Raw genomic sequence first — 17,185 nt, forward strand, 5'->3', positions numbered from 1 at the left:
GTGTACAAAGGAAACAGCCTAATGGATATAAACCCCCAGTTCTTAGCCAACTGAGAAGTTTGTTCTAATATCTTCCCTCCCGCCTCAAAGGTTGCTGTGGAAAAGCTGCTATTAGTTCACCCAAGCTTACCCTCCCAAATCCCATATAGCCATCTTGATACTATATGTAATAGTGCTTTCTCTAGTATAGCTCTGAGTGCTTCAAGCAATAAGAGAACGACCTTTGGGTCTCAGGAGATCGTTCCATACAGCCTGTTAGATCAGCCCACACTTTAAATGCGGTTTCCGTCCAATTCAGCCAAATCCATCCTCCTCCTTTTTACGACTCACTAGTCAGTCAGTAGTAACGTGACTTTTTAAAAGCCAGAAAAGCAGAGTTTTGCCAACAAACATTTCACTGTGGCTTTCCCGACTTACAGTGCTAAGTGGCACATTGCATTTGATATGACAAGCTTGTTTGCCACAGCTGCACTATAGAAAGATGGTAAGGTGCGAATCTGTGACTCATAATGTTCATGGGCATGTGCCAGAGAGACCCAGATTGGCTATGAATAGGAATTGGAAAATCTGCCATTTTCAGTTTCTCTCAGTTTCTCATTATCCAGTTCAATTTTCCACACTTCCACAACCAGTGCTTTTCTTCTTCTAGTCACCATGAAGTTGTTATAGGAAGTACTACACTTTGAACCAGTGCTTTTCTTCTAGAAAAAAAAAGGTGCCGGTACTGCGCACCCTTGAGTAAAGGTAAAGGGATCCCTGGCCATTAGGTCCATTTGCGGACGACTCTGGGGTTGCGGCGCTCATCTTACTTTATTGGCCAAGGGAGCTGGCATTTTGTCCACAGACAGCTTCCGGGTCATGTGGCCAGCATGACTAAGCTGCTTCTGGTGAACCAGAGAAGTGCACAGAAATGCCATTTACCTTCCCGCTGGAGCGGTACCTATTTATCTACTTGCACTAGCTTGCTTTCAGACTGCTAGGTTGGCAGGAGCAGGGACCGAGCAACGGGAGATCACCCTGTCGCAGGGATTCGAACTGCCAACCTTCTGATCAGCAAGCCCTAGGCTCTATGGTTTAACCCACAGCGCCACCCATGTACCCTTGAGTACCGCAACTAAATTGTAAAGTGAAAATCAAACAAACAGGTGACTGGAAACAATGAGACCCTGAGTGCCTAACTTATGCTCTCTGCGTTGTTTTAAAAATCTGGAACCCTTTTGAAAATACAAACAACGCATTATAAGCCCTAGCACCCTTATACGGATGCTAAAACCCTTTCTGATAAAGAACTGCATTTAGACATATTTACCTATAAACAAGTATGCCTTATTGTGCTGTCCTGAACAAATGAAGTGTGTGAGGACACACCTTAAGGCAGGCATAGGCAAACTCTGGCCCTTCAGATGTTTGGGGCTACAATTCCCATCATCCCTGACCACTGGTCCTGTTAGCTAGGGATGGTGGGAATTGTAGCCCGAAACATCTGGAGGTCCGGAGTTTGCCTATGCCTGCCTTAAGGCCAGGGACTTTGCAAACAACACATTTAAAAATTACAATACCAGCTGGCTCAAACAAAACAAAAATTCGTAGTGACCACTGAATGACCCTTTTGCTGATAATCTTGGGTCATTCATGAGTCATGGTTTCTCCATGGAACAATGAACTCTTGCACTCAGACGTAACTCTGATAATGTTATATAATATGACCACATTCCCCAGGAATAGAAGAGAATCGCCTGCTCTTGCTTTTAATATTAATAAAGAACAAAGTATTCTCTAGGTGCTGCACAAAGATTTAAAAACAACAGTCCCTGCCCACGGCTTACATGATAATATACGAGCTCTGCTGACTTGGCGTAATTGGGTTCTGCTGGGTGATTTTAGCAAATCTGCAAGTGTTTCTGACTCCCAATAGTTGAAACTTCCAAGTAAACTTCTAGGTTTATTTTTTAAAATCCGTAAAACGTTGTCATGGTTTGCCTTGTACTATTTATCTCAGTTACTGCATACACACCAAGGCACACATCCCTACCTGCAAAGAATCATGGGGCTTGAAGTTTACCCCTCACAGAGCTACAATTCTCAGCACCTTTAACAAACTACATTTCCCAGGATCCTTTGGGGGGGATGGTGTGAAGGCCTTGCACCTAAGAATAAGAGTAATCGTCTTGGACAACATCTTCCCGCAGTTGTGTGAGCCAATGTTAAGAGTTTTCTGTTGAAATCCTTACATCTGTAGTCTCTCAGATATGGATCTGTATTTGCATGTGCAGATCATCACAGTGTATTGCTCATGGCTTGTAGTGGGTAACTGGTTAAAACCCCCTCCTCCCAGCCATCAGTTTGTATCTGGTTCAACAAACAATTATTCTGCACTGGCTCTGGTTGGAGGATAGTAAAAAACAGCAGAGTAGATGCATCAAGCCTGAAGTCTGAACGCCCCAAATCTAGTAAGTGTGATGAAAAAAGGAGAATGGGATTAAGGAAGGAACAGGATAACTTTCACCATCAATACAGTAAAGGTAAAGGTACCCTTGACCATTAGGTCCAGTTGTGACCAACTCTGGGGTTGCGGCGCTCATCTCGCTTTACTGGCCAAGGGAGCGGACGTACAGCTTCCGGGTCATGTGGCCAGCATGACTAAGCGAACCAGAGCAGTGCACAGAAACGCAGTTTACCTTCCCACCAGAGCAGTACCTATTTATCTACTTGCACTTTGTGCTTTCGAACTGCTAGGTTAGCAGGAGCAGGGATCCACAGTGCCACCCACATCCCTTATCAATACAGTAGTTCATACAAAATATGACAACTCTTTTAACCTATGATTGACTTTTTCCAGAATTCAAACCAACCAAAAACTGGATTGACTTGAGATATTTCTGTTTTTTAAATCCCCGAATCACTTATTGGCAGAATCAGCCCAAGAAACTGCAACCACCATTTCCTGTAAGGCTGAAAGCTGACAGCCTTTCTCCATCCCTACTTCCACCAAAGTGGTATTTCTGGGCTGTGATGCTTCAGTCTCCTTGATTCAATCCCTTCTAAACCTTAATAAGTCTCTTGTGGTACCATGGCTCATTGATAGGAGTGCATTACTCGCATGCAGAAAGTCTCTGATCCAATCATTTGGGATCTTGAGTTAACAGGATCAGGTAACAGGCAATATAAAAAATTGCTAACCACAGATTCTGGAGAGCTGCTGTCAGCCAGACTTGACAATTTTGGGCTAGATGGATTAGTCTGAGCTACTTTGACCTCATATAAGGCCGATTCTTATGTTCCTATTAAATTTAAATCCTTATTAAATTCAGTTATCATTCTTCTAATAATATTATCATTGTCTCTTCTTGGCATGGTAGTGTTAACTATTTAGAACATGAAGTTTTCGGTAAGGGTCTTTTATTTATTTCTAACCAGTTTTCTCCAGCATCTAGCTTATTTTAAGAGCTTCATAAACAAAACTATCCAGTGACTGTAAATGCTCCCATACAATGGGGAAAAGCAGCCCTCTGATCTAACCTTCTAAGGAAATTCAAAACTGATATCTTGGCATAGCACTCAGAGCTTGTGTAATGTAAATTAGCACAGGCCTGCCTCCAACGTAAGCCACAAGAGACCTATTGAAATATACATGACTATTTAACTCCATTGATTTCAGTTGGTCTGCTCTGAGTAGGACTTAAGGTTGACTATGTAGTTCAGCAACATCTGGCAGGCCAAAGATTCCCCACACTTTGGCACTGGATTAAAAAAACGAGACAAACACCCATGAAATTAAACACTGAAAGAGAAAAGCTTACTTACTTATTCAAACCTTTATTAGGCATTATACAAATAAAACGATAAAAGAGAAAGTAACATATAAAAGCCTTGAGATATATACAGAAAGGCAGCAGTTGGCTACATACATATATATATATATACATATAAAATCAGTGGTTTTCCTTGCTAACCCGCTCCTTGGAGGGCTACTACCAAAAACTCGGCTACCCCCGCCGTTACCCTTTGGTCAACGTCGGATAGGCAGAATCCCACACATTCACCTTGTTGGGGCTCCAGACCACCCAAAAGAGGGGACAGCACGCGTTGACGGAGCGTACTGTACAATGGGCACTGAAAGAGAATGTGCTCTACCGTGTCCGGGACATTCATAAAACATCTGCAGAATCTCTTGTTTCTGGGGATGTTTTGATATCTTCCCCTGACAAATGCTGAGGGAAAAACATTCAAACGGGCCAGCATAAAGGCCCTACGTTGGGCTGGAATTATTAATTTGGTGACGTAATTGGCTCTGCTATCTAAGATATTTAAATCATAGAATATGGGCGAACAAATTTTGTTTACAGCTGCCATAATATTTTGCCTCTCGACATCCTTTAGTCTAGTTAGGATATTATGGAAAATGTATTGCTCATTAGAATTGTACAGGGGCTCCAGCTCGATGCCTAAAGATTCAATCTTTTTTTCGAGGTACTGATACCATCTTGATTTGTAGGAGTCTTTGAGCAAATCAGCGAGCAGACTTGATGGAGGGCAGCGAAAATGGCAGCGTAACCAGTACTTTATTGAGGTGGACCAGGCCCAATATTCCATTGTGTGTATGCCTATTTCTGCACACATTGTTTCATATTTGATCACAGTTGGGAGTCCAAGAATACGTCTCAGAAAGCTGGAGTGAATCTTTTTTAGATCACTATTATATGCTTGGACCCATAGCGGGATTCCATAGAATATCTGGGATTGCACTTTTGTTTGGAATATCTGATTGGCCGCAGGAATAAATTGATTGCCTTTCTGATAATAAAAACGGGCAACAGCTGATGAGGTGCACTTTGCCTGTTTTATGGCATTTGTGCGATGATTTGCCCACCCTAAATTGCTCTGGAATAAGATTCCCAGATACCTATAGATTTTCACTTGTTGGATTTCCTGCCCTCTTATTTTCCATTTCTCTAATTTCCAACCATTCGAGAAGACCAAAATTTTTGTCTTCTCATAATTTATAGAGAGCTTGTTACATTCGCAGTAAAGGATCAGAGAAGATATAAGACGTTTCAGACCCAAGCTCGTTAATGATAGTAGAACAGCATCGTCTGCGTATAATAACAGAGAAACTGGTTTCTGATTAAGTTTAGGGGCATGTGATTCTATTTTTTGAAGGTGATCTGGCAAGTCTGATAAAAATAAATTAAATAGGAAGGGGGCAAGAATACACCCTTGTTTTACCCCTTTCGAGTTTGGGATGTCTGGTGAGAGGTGACCTTTGGTGTTAAGTTTGACTTGACAGATATTGGAAGAGTATAAATTTTTTATTAGGATCAATAAGCGCTGATCAATTTTTAATTCTGTGAGTTTCCTCCACAGCTTTGGGCGGTCAATTGAATCAAATGCACCACGAAAATCTACAAAAGCAGCATATATCTTAGATTGCCTTTGAGATCTGTATTTTTCAACCAAGTGCATAAGTATAAGGCAGTGGTCTAATGTAGAGCAACCTTTGGAGAAACCTATTTGTTCTTTCCCTGGTAAATTTAGATTTTTCATCCAGGTAAGGAGTTTAGATAAAAGGTGCTTAGCGTAGATTTTCCCTATCACTGATAATAGGCTTATCGGTCTATAATTCCTTGGTTCTTTTGGGTCGCCTTTTTTAAAGATTGGGATAATTATTGATCTTAACCATATCTCAGGTATGATCCCATATTTATCTATGAGAGTAAACAATTGAGCTAAGGGTTCTGCCCTTAAACACTGAAAGAGAAAAGCAGATGATCTGGGAGGTGAGGAATGAAGTAAGGAGCACAAGAGAAAGGTGAGGACCCATTTTTCCTGTTGCTGCCTCCCTCATATAAAAAAGGGGAAGGATCAGGCTGGTAGAGACATAGGGGATGGGATCTTAAGTATAGAGACCGGAATTTCCAAGTACTCCTGACAATGGGGAATGGAAGCTATAAGAAAGGTGCTCATTGTACCAGGACCTCATATTGCACACTTTGAGGAGAAATGCATATTTCAGTTAACTACGTAGTTCTTAGGCAAAGAACATGTCTTATTTCTCACAGCATATATCACTTTTCGGTATGCAACCCATTATACACATTTCAATAAAGGATGTAGGGTGACAGCCAGTGTCCTCCAGCTGAGATGCAATTAAGCCTGTGCTTTTAAAGAATGGCCTTGGCAGCCACCGTCACCTCAAGGGCAGGTTGGAGGAAACGGTAAGAGAAAGCAGGCATTCTGCCACTAAGCTACAGGTCACTCTATAAGATAACCCTACGCCACTCCTTACCCTAGCTTTTAACACTCGAGATTTGTGTGTCCCCCCCACCCCAGATTTCTGTAATCTTAAAATTGTTTTAATCAGTTTATAATATTGTGTTGTGTTTTAATTGTCACAATTTGCCCTGGGAACTTGGCATAACAAATTGTAATACAGTGGTACCTTTGGTTAAGTACTTAATTCGTTCCAGAGGTCCTTTCTTAACCTGAAACTGTTCTTAACCTGAAGCACCACTTTAGCTAATGAGGCCTCCTGCTGCCGCCGCGCCACCGAAGCACGATTTCCATTCTCATCCTGAAACAAAGTTCTTAACCTGAAGCACTATTTCTCGGTTAGTGGAGTCTGTAACCTGAAGCGTATGTAACCCGAGGTATCACTGTACTACTTCCGCTACCACTACTGATAATACTACTAAACAGGACCGGCTAGCTAAACTATTTTTGCTCAGGGGCAACGTCAGGGTAGCAACTGGAATAAAATATTGGGAGGGCCCAGGTAAGCCCCACCCTGCATAATCAATCACAAGACACGGGGCATGCACACCATTTGAATGGCAATGTTTGTCAGCTATGGCCTGGCAACTTCAAATATTTTTCTTTGGGGTGGGGAAGGGACCTTTGTCCCTAGGAGTTGGCTACTCTGGGCAACATTCATCCTTGGCCCACCTCTGGAGGCCGCAAGTCCTCAGGACACCCCCTCTACTGACCCCAGCAGAGTGAATCCACCCTCTTTTTGCTATCACAACCACCAAAATTGACAGGGTCATGCAGATGAATCTGTTACAGCCTTTCTCTTCCTTATGTTATAGGGGAAAGATGTTTGCAAAGGATGCCTCATATTGAGATAAATTCCCCGGCCTACTGAAAGTCTAGTAAACAGTCACCATCTGTCCAAGATGTGTTTATTAAATACAAGGTCTACTGCAACAACGGTGTTATTTCTTCTTTAGTGCTCTCTTTCCTTCTCCTTTCACAGGGCGTCCTTTCCCGCGCAGCTTTTTCAGACGTTTCATCTCGTCTTTGAAATCTTCATGTTCATCTCTGAAATGAAAGAAACAAAGCTGGTGAAAAGCACCGAAGCATTGGTATCTGCAGGGATTTTTTTTTTTTTTTTAAGGGGAAGGAACATAATCGAAAAGTGGGAGCAGGCAAGTTTCAAACTAAACAATGCCTGCAGATTTTGCGTCGTATTTAGTGTTCAAACATAGTTGCACTATTTTCTTACATGAAATGGGATAGCCACCATAAGGTTGGATGGGTTTGAATGAGAAACAGGAGACAAGCCTCATGTTTAGTTCTTTAGCGATTGTCTTCTCAAACAGCTCATAGGCCAGCTTTGCACATAACACTATACCATGGTTTCTTCAACAAGGTATGATTTGACTTTATTTATTGAATTTATATCCTGTTCTTTCTCCAAAAGGAGGCCTGAGGAGGAGACATGTCAGCACTAAAATAACACTATTAAAACTTCCAGAATCCGTTAAAACCAACCTTTTAAAACTAGTTAAAAACTCTCAAATCAATGATTTCAGGGTCACGAGGGGCAGAACTTTCAGCTATCAAAGGCCTGGGTAAGCTGTAGCACAGATAACAAACCATGCATGCCTTGTTTTGTGAAAAGCTTGGGTTTGTTTTCTGGATGTTTTGCTTTTGAAGCTTAATGAACATGTCCAGTGGGATGGCCCAATCAAGCCATTGCTAAAGAAGGGTGTCGCATTTGCATGCAACACCAAGTCATTGTTAAAAAATAAACCAAGGTTCTTATACCAGTAACAAACCCTGGCTTCAAATCATGGTTTGTGACAGCAAACAAGCCATAGTTAAGCTGCTGGGGAGGGTGTGGAGAATCAGTCAAACCATGGTTTAACGTCATGTGTGAACCAGACCAGAACCTAAAGGGTGACCTGAAGAGTAAGTATGTGTAAGAAGGTGACATCTCACCCATCTTCTAATAAAACCAACTTCTTAGACTTATAGAGCATAAATATTTAAGTTTGATCCTTAATGATAGCAATGCTACTGACCATAGTCCACAATTTTCAAGTCACAACCATGAGGGCTAGGTATATACTTTCATAAAATGGAAATTGAGACCAATGCCTTTCAGGAATCCAGGTTTGAGGTACAATAATGTGATGGCCTATGTAAAGACTCATAGAATGCCTCAGCTAAGAGCAATACAAATTCCCCTTGCAGCCAAGAAAAAAGATTTCTTGCAAAGTACTCTTTATCCTTCACTAGTTATCCTTTTAGTCTTCCCGCTTAACACATTATTGAAACTTGTACCCTTCTGTCAATGTGGTATTATTAAAACTACCAGGGATCATGCAAAAGTTTTGAAGGGGGTGGGGGAGCTTTAATGAGACCCAAGAGAGAAATCGCTTCATGTGTCTTGTTTGGCTGCAGGAAGCATTCTGCTTACACTTCATAGGATCAGAGTATGCCTTTTAATAAAGCCAACTTTGATTAAAGAGCCTTGAACTGAATTAGAGCTTTAATTTTGATTTACCTTTCCGAGTTGCTCTACTTGTCCATTAGCGAGATAATGTCGTTTGCCTAAGGCTGTCAAGCTGCTAATATTATTAGATGTTCATGAAGTACCTTTCAGGCTGTGATTTTGTTCCACCCCCATAAAATGCCTACTGACTATTTGCCTGCAGCCAAATGCATTTCTGAAAAGTGAGATTGTGAACCCATGCAGGCATCTCTGAGTAAGAGACCTGCTAAAGAAAGGTGCTTGCAAGAGCCAAGTGTGTAATTTACATCTTTCCTACGCCAAAGGGATGCCCTCCTGTGAAATGGGCAGCTGTGACATTTTCTCCCCAGCAACAGAGAACACCTGGATGGCTGTTATACCGGATTTAAAAATAGCAGCATTCACTGTCTGTTATGTGAAAAGCATTTTGAAGCCAGTATGATGTCAAAAAAAGCTAGATTTCATGGCTTAAAATGCTGTTTGGAAGACGCTGGCCTGATAACAGAGTAAACAGGAAACCATGGCTCATATCCAGCAATAAAGGTACCTTCAGCATTGTGGGTCCAGTTTTACGTAACTCCCTTCCAGCTGAAGTCAGATAAGTCCCCTCCCTGTTGGGCTGAAGACTTTAATTCAGTAGGCATTTTAATTGATGTTTGATTTTATAGTTTTAACTGATTTTAAATTTTTTGTATTTTATCTTTGTAAAACACTTTGGCTATTGTAGTTCAGTGGTCTATAAATGAATCAATAAATAAAAACGGGAGGGCAGAAGGTTCCCCTCTCTTGATTCCACTAAATAGACCTGAATTTGGAATCTTGTGTACACAAAACACATGGTTCCTTCCTCTCTGCCTGAAGCAAAGAAGCAGGCTCAAACCAACTTCACCAGCTGTAGATTTTAAGGAGCCACCTTCTCCTCTCAGTCCCCTATTCTCCCCTCATCATCACCCCCTCGCCTGGATCACCTGTAGAGGCCATAGTAGCGAAGTTTCGTCATGAGGTTGTGGTAGGTATTGTGCGGAGGATACCAGCCATAAACTTCCTTCCGTTTTGCATAGGGCTGCTCGCTTAACAGCTTCACGACTTTCATGGACGATGAATCAGTTGGGTGAGCCACTTCTCCAAATATCCGAGCGCTCAAGTGGGCCATCCGTAAAGCGTAGTAGGAAAGATTGGACGACATCTCCAAGCACAAACTGGGCGGCACATGGAATTGTAGGCACCTCCTCACTAGAAATGGGGGAAGGCTGCAGTAGTGAGACAGTCCAGTACCCCAAGAGTATGTTTCAATCAAACGTCTACTTCCATTTTCAATCTCTATTTTAAAAGAACATAGAAAGTGTTCTTGCAATTTAAAAAAAATTATTCTAAAGATTCTCATTAAGCCTTCATATTCTTAAAACATTTTGTACCTTCAAAACTTACCTTTTCCATTAAGCTATTGCCATAGCCCAGCCTTTCCCAACCTAGCGTCCTCCAGATGCTTTGAACAACAGCTGCCATCATATTTGATCATTGGCTTTACCAGCTGATGCTGATGGGAGGAGCTCCAGTCCAGAATATCTAGAGGACACCAGGTTGGAGTAGCCTCCTGGTTCAAACTCCCGGCAACTAAAAAGAAGTCTAAGCGTTTGCATATATTTGTCCCATTGCTAATGGCCCTTCTTTACATCCTCCTTGAGTGCTTTTGCCTGGCTTGAACTTTTATAGGCCCATCTGCACTACATATTTAAAGCAGTACCAGATCATTTTAAAGAGTTATGGTGGGCACTAGAGAATCTTGGAAAGCATAGTTTGTTAAAGCTGCTGATAACTGTTAGGAGATCTTTATTCCTCTCATGGAGCTACAATTCCCAGAGTTCCCTGGGTAGAATTGATTGTTAAACCAACCCAAGAACTGTAGCTCTGCAGTTAGGTTGTCTCCTACAACTCCCAGCACCCTTTAACTACAAATCCCAGGGTTCTTCGGAGGGAGCCATAGCTGTTTAAAGTGCCATAATACTGCTTTAAACGTATAATGCAGATATGGTTATAATGTTTCTTGCTTTTCTGGATGGAGAACCGAGATGGGTGTGCGAGACAATGAGACTGTGTGAAGAAACTGGCACTCTGTTGAAAGGCAAAATTTGTATTTGTTGCTCCAACTGCTTTCGCCTAGGGCGCATGCCCCCATTGCTACCATGCAGCCCTGGAAAGTTGCTGAGAAGAGAAAGCAGCCCCTGGACTGAAAAGGGGTGAGGAACCTGCGGCCTTCCAGATGCTGTTTCAATTGCACTCTACCTCTCACCAGCCCCAGTACAAGGATGCGATATAGCAGGGGCTTCTTTAAAGAGAGATAGCTTAGGGAAAGAAAGGTGAACCTTTTGGGAAGAAATGCAGTTGGAGGGAAGGTCAAGGAGGAAGAAGCTGCAGGATGAGCCTGGGTGCGTTTGCTCACAAGTAGTGCTATCTCTCGCTGTGTTAAGCCGGGTTTAATATCATGGGACACGTGACAGCAGCCACGAAATTAAAAGACGCCTGCTTCTTGGGAGAAAAGCAATGACGAACCTAGACAGCATCTTAAAAAACAGAGACATCACCTTGCCAACAAAGGGGCGTATAGTTAAAGCGATGGTTTTCCCAGTAGTGATGTATGGAAGTGAGAGCTGGACCATAAAGAAGGCTGATAGTCGAAAAATTGATGCTTTTGAATTATGGTGCTGGAGGAGACTCTTGAGAGTCCCATGGACTGCAAGAAGATCAAACCTATCCATTCCTAAGGAAATCAGCCCTGAGTGCTCACTGGAAGAACAGATCCTGAAGCTGAGACTCCAATACTTTGGCCACCTCATGAGAAGAGAAGACTCCCTGGAAAAAAGGCCCTGATGTTGGGAAAGATGGAGGGCACAAGGAGAAGGGGACGACAGAGGACAAGATGGTTGAACAGTGTTCTCAAAGCTACCAGCCTGAGTTTGACCAAACTGCGGGAGGCCGTGGAAGACAGAAGTGTCTGGCATGCTCTGGTCCATGGGGTCACGAAGAGTCGGACACGACTAAACGACTAAACAACAAATCTCACGGGAAGGGCACGTCGGGTTGTAAACCTATACTGTATCTGTTTCCGGCAAACGGATCCTAACCATTCTGACGCAAGGCTGGACTCTGGAGCGCGCTTCCTGGAGAGCAAGCCCCATCCAGTTCAGAGATCCCATCGCGATCTGTACGGATTTCAGCCTAGCGCAGTGACTCGCTCCGAGGAAATGAAATTAAACGCACCCAGTTACAAAGTTAAACGCACCCGCAAGCCCGTGCCCAGGACTCTCTCCTGGGAGTTTGCAAACGGCTTGGCTCACAACCCTTCCGGGAAAATGAAAGCAGCTCCCGTCCACACGGGGCGACCCTTTGTAAAGCGCTCCCACACGCACCTCACCTGCCCCAAGCGCTCCTCCGCCTGCAGGAAGCGTGCTCCCTCCTAAGCGCTCCGGGTCCGAGTCCGCGCGCAAAATCTCGAAAGCGGAAGGCGCTGCCGAGGGGAATCTTGGAAGGTGAGCACGCGCATGCGCCGTATCCCCAAAGGATGCCGCCATTCGGCCGGGCCCGGGAGTGACGTCAGCGTACGGAACCCAGAGGCTCGCGGGACTCCTCTTTCAGCAGCGAGGAGCTGCAGTGCGTTTGCTCCTTAAGTGACAGCTCGGCGGCTGGCAGGACTTGTGCCGTGTAGTAGCCAAGATCCTATGGCGCACACCTAAGCCTATTAAAGCCAATGGGCTCAAGCCGCTGTATGCACTTTACAGAGGACTAAAAACCTAATGGGCTTTCTGTTTACACGTGCCCGCCTCTGCACAGGATCGGGATGCTGTTCATACGAACAGTCCAAAGCCTGTGGGTTTAGATGGGAATCTGGGTGCGCACTTGTTACGCTCCAATCCTATGCACTTGGGAGCAAACATTGCTGAACTCAGTGGGAATTGCTTCCGATAGACACAGGATCCAGCTGCACTGTCCGTTAATTGCAGTGGGGCTCAACCATTTCGATTTGATTTTTTTTATTAAGAGTGTTACAGCCACAGCAACGCCCTCTGCACATTTTACCTGGAAGTATGATCCCGCGATTGAACACATTTGGTGTTGCTTCTGAGCAAACATGCCTAGGCTTGCAAGTGAAGACTGCCCATTCTGCACTCGCCTATGCCTGGATAATGCCCACAGGATCAGGTTGTTAGGATGCAATTCTATCCGCAGCTCTTACTAGGAAGGAAATGCCACAGAATATAGTTGTTGTTTAGTTGTTTAGTCATGTCCGACTCTTCGTGACCCCATGGACCAGAGCACTCCAGGCACTCCTGTCTTCCACTGTTTGTAGCTTCGAGAACACTGTCCAACCATCTCGTCTTCGTCGTCCCCTTCTCCTTGTGCCCTCCATCTTTCCCAACACCAGGGTCTTTTCCAGGGAGTCTTCTCTTCTCATGAGGTGGCCAAAGAGCCTCAGAATATAGTACCACTGATCATTCATTACCTGTAAGAATGTAAGGGGTTCTGAATGCATAGCAGAAATCATACACATGTGGGGAGTGAGCCCTATTGGCTTCAGTGGGCCATATACCTCTCTATACACCAAGATCTTCACAACAGGCTATTTTCTGGTTCTGCTTCCTTAGGATGGATGGAAAGGGAAAAGGCCCTATCAGTAGTGCCCCTACTATTGTGGAATGCTTTCCCTGAAGAAGCTCACTGGGTGTCTGCCTTGATCGTTTTGATGCCAGAGAAGGACCTTTTTATTTCCCCATACCTTTTAATCTAAACAGTTTTACTGCTATTCAGATCCTTACTTTGCTCCTTCACATTAATTTGTGGGCCAGTGCAAGATGCCTCACAGCCTTAGGTGGCCAGCCTTAGATTTTTACAGGGTCCTTCCTCAGAGAGGGAGAGACATTGCGGCTGAGAGTTACCGTATGTCTGTATCCCTTTCCTAGAGCATCCCATGTTTATTGCCACAGCCTGCCTATCTTTCCAGGAAAGGCCATAGAACTTCCTGTAACTTTGAAAACGAGTCCAATTTTCTGATTAAAAATATAATATTTCAGGAAGACAGGACCTTCTCATTCTGGGGTACAATCCTCTTGCTTTGATGCCGCAAGAATGCACACAGGGAGTGCTACTATTAAAATGAGGCTGCATTTTAAATTGTATTTCAACCCATATTTTAATAAACTGGTTCCCCCCCCATTATGTTTTATTGTAATTTTATTGGTGTTAGCTGCCCTGAGCCAACTCTGGCTGGGGAGGGTGGGGTATAAATAAATTATTATTATTATTATTATTATTATTATTATTATTATTATTATTATTATTACTGATGTTCACCTCCCTACCCGCAAAGTAAAACTGGCAGGCACTGAAAAGTGTGGGAAAAGTGCTCCTGTGTTTTTTTTTTCAAAACAGTTGCAAACAAATCTGAAAGTTTGTTTCAATAGAAGCATGGGATGAAGTAAAATAAAAGAGCCTTCTCACTGAAGTGCATTATGTGTTGATAGCGTTATTTGCTGCTTTTTATTAGGTAGCATAGTGACTCACAAAGGCGGCAGGCGGGTGGGCGCTGTGCCGGCAAAGTGTGGCCCATAAAGCCACACCAGTAAACAAAAGAGCTCACGTCATTTGCGCAAGGTGCCTTGTTTACTTCTCGGCAGAATGGAGGAGGCTTTGTATAATTCATAAAGCCATAAATGGTTTGGGGGCCCCATTTGCTCTCACTTCTGTTTTCCCACTTCCCTCAGGGAACTGAAGACTGGCTGCTTCCCAGAACAATAGGTTAAGGTTACTTTGGTATGGGGATCTGCATTTATGACCTTCTGCCATATATTCATAGCGTGGGGACCTTAAATGCCTGAGATTGTGGAGCGTTATTGCCTGTGAAATCTGCCTCTCTCTTGCATGGGCCCCATAGTGTATAGTGTATGCATTTTAAGCAGCATTATACCACATTAAACTGTCCTGGTCCCCCCTCCCCCCAAGAAAACCCCCTGGGATCTGTAGTTTGCAAAAGGTGCTGGACATTGTCAGGAGATTTCTAGTCCTCACAGAACTACAATGCCCAGAGTGGTTTAACAGTTAATCCCCCTTCCCAGGGATTAGATGGGGTCCTTCCCACCTTGATCTGAAAAGCTGGGAATTTAAACTGGGACCTTTTGCTTGAAAAGCATGGGCTCGACCTCTGAGCTACAGACATTCCCCATTAATAATAATAATAATAATAATAATAATAATAATAATAATACTCCCCTCTACACATCTGGCTGGGTTTCCCCAGCCACGCTGGACAGCTTCCAGGAAAAAAAGGGATTCCTGGCATCATCACAAGGCTTTCTAGTGATTGTTGATGCTGCAACCAAGGTTCATGAGCTGCTTGCTCTACTGTTAATTTATTGTATGCCACTATGGACAAACAGATTAATTACTGTTCCAGCCACTACCATTGCTGATAAAGACTGGGTTTTTTTGGGAGAGAGGGTGTATTTGTGGGCAGCACACACTGATCTCTCTCCTATCTGTCTGGCAATCTTTGGGATTGATGAGCAGCAAAGTTTACATAAGGAAAGAACTATGTTTGCATTAGTGTTGCCATCTCCTATATAATTTCATCCAGATCATGAACATGGCTCTGCAGATCCCATGATAGAATGCCTGCTTGATCAGCTTCTTCTTCTTCTTCTTCTTCTTCTTCTTCTGCGATCACTCGTAGCCGAGTAAGATTGTCTTCCATAAATACGGTTTTAACAATGAGTCCGTAAGTGACTGTGGAGGCCAATTCTGGATCCACACGTCCTTCCACAGTGGGGGCATTGGTTTCTGGGCGGGAGTTGATCATGGTGTGGATTTGCCAAGCGGGCCTTCCTCTTAGCAAGTTTCTCCCTTGTGTCCTGAGTTTGAGTGTCTTCAAAGCCCATGACACCTTTGGTAAAGGCTGTTCTCACAGGCCAGTGTTTCCCAGTTGTCAGTGTTTATACTACATTTTTTAAAGATTTGCCTTGAGACAGTCTTTAAACCTCTTTTGTTGACCACCAGCATTCCACTCTCCATTTTAAAGTTCGGAATAGAGTAGTTGCTTTGGAAGACAATAATCAGGCATCCGCACAACATGACCAGTCCAACGAAGTTGATGTTGAAGAATCGTTGCTTCAACACTGGTGATCTTTCCTTCTTCCAGTACACTGATATTAGTTCATCTGTCTTCCCAAGTGATGTGTAAAATTTTTTGGAGACACCGTTGATGGAATCTTTCGAGGAGCTGGAGATGCCGTTTATAAGTGGTCCATGTTTCACAAGCATACAGCAAGGTTGGTAGTACAATAGCTTTGTAAACAAGCATTTTGGTTTCCCCGCGAATGTCTCGGTCCTCAAACACTCTGCGCTTCAATTGGGAGAAAGCTGCACTCGCAGAGCTCAGGCGATGCTGGATTTCAGCATCAGTGTTGGCCCTTGTGGAAAGATAATTGCCTAGGTAGGAGAAGTGATTGACATTTTCCAATGTTACACCATTGAGTTGGATTTGTGGCGCTGCAGAGGGGTTATTTTGTACTTGTTGGTGTAACACTGGTTTTTGGGGCGTTGAGTGATAGGCCAAGCTTTTCGTAAGCTTCTGCAAAGATATTTAGGATGGTTTGGAGGTCATCCTCTGAGCGTACGCACACTACGTTGTTATCAGTATACTGAAGCTCTATGACAGAAGTTACGGTAACCTTACTCTTTGCTTTCAGCCTGCTCAGATTGAAGAGCTCACAACGGTCATAGGAACATGCAAGCCCACTCACCATGACAAGGGGATGATCCAGCGACTGGGGCTTGATCAGCATACACACAACAACAACGTTGCAGTATTCTTATGTGCTGTGTGATCTTCAGATGCACAATATCATAGGCACACACAACAAGATACTCGAATTATCAGTCTTCACAAACCATTTTAGAGAAGATCTGCATCTTAATTCTAGAAAGGGAATTTGGAACTCACAGAACACATTTCTCCAGGGGTTTCAAAACAGCATTAGATGGCCCACAAAACCCCATTATGCATTGTAGTGTACATAATGCAGAAGCTAAAGTGCTGCGAATGGGAAACTGAGTTGAAAGTGCTGCAATACATGGGTGGATGTCTGGGACTTAAGGGATCCCCGGACAACAGAGATTCATTGCAGTTGACTCGCTCAGCTGCAATCCTAATGCCAGTTACCTGGGAGTAAGCCCCATTGAAATCAGTGGGACTTACTTCTGAGCAAGCAGTCATAGGTCCATGCAGTACAACTTAGTACCCAACACACATCCCTCCACCTCTCCCTTTATAAGCTGTTTTCTCTTTAAGGAGCGGGAGAAATCAGTGGCAAAAGCATATTGATTCAGTCATTATGCACTATTGCAAAACGGAATTAAATGACAGAGCATGCTGAAAAGAAA

The 17,185-nt window shown here is 43.5% G+C and overlaps 1 protein-coding gene across 5 annotated transcripts; it reads right to left on the reverse strand.

Moving 5' to 3' along the window:
* Window positions 1–7,161: 7,161 nt before the first annotated feature.
* On the reverse strand, window positions 7,162–12,284 carry MRPS33 (mitochondrial ribosomal protein S33). Of its 5 annotated transcripts, none has more exons than XM_053406068.1 (3): window positions 12,168–12,284; window positions 9,724–9,988; window positions 7,162–7,317 (listed from the first exon to the last, which is right to left on the reverse strand). In XM_053406068.1, the coding sequence occupies exons 2-3, from the start codon at window positions 9,939–9,941 to the stop codon at window positions 7,212–7,214; spliced, it is 324 nt and encodes a 107-aa protein (XP_053262043.1). In that variant the 5' UTR covers window positions 9,942–9,988; window positions 12,168–12,284; the 3' UTR covers window positions 7,162–7,211. The 5 variants fall into 5 exon arrangements, with proteins under 5 accessions (XP_053262043.1, XP_053262042.1, XP_053262044.1 ...); XM_053406067.1 differs by having other exon boundaries at window positions 9,724–10,075; window positions 12,168–12,260; XM_053406069.1 differs by having other exon boundaries at window positions 9,724–10,005; window positions 12,168–12,229.
* Window positions 12,285–17,185: the final 4,901 nt, after the last annotated feature.

The sequence above is a fragment of the Podarcis raffonei genome, chromosome 10, assembly GCF_027172205.1.
Source record: "Podarcis raffonei isolate rPodRaf1 chromosome 10, rPodRaf1.pri, whole genome shotgun sequence".
Taxonomy (NCBI): domain Eukaryota; kingdom Metazoa; phylum Chordata; class Lepidosauria; order Squamata; family Lacertidae; genus Podarcis; species Podarcis raffonei.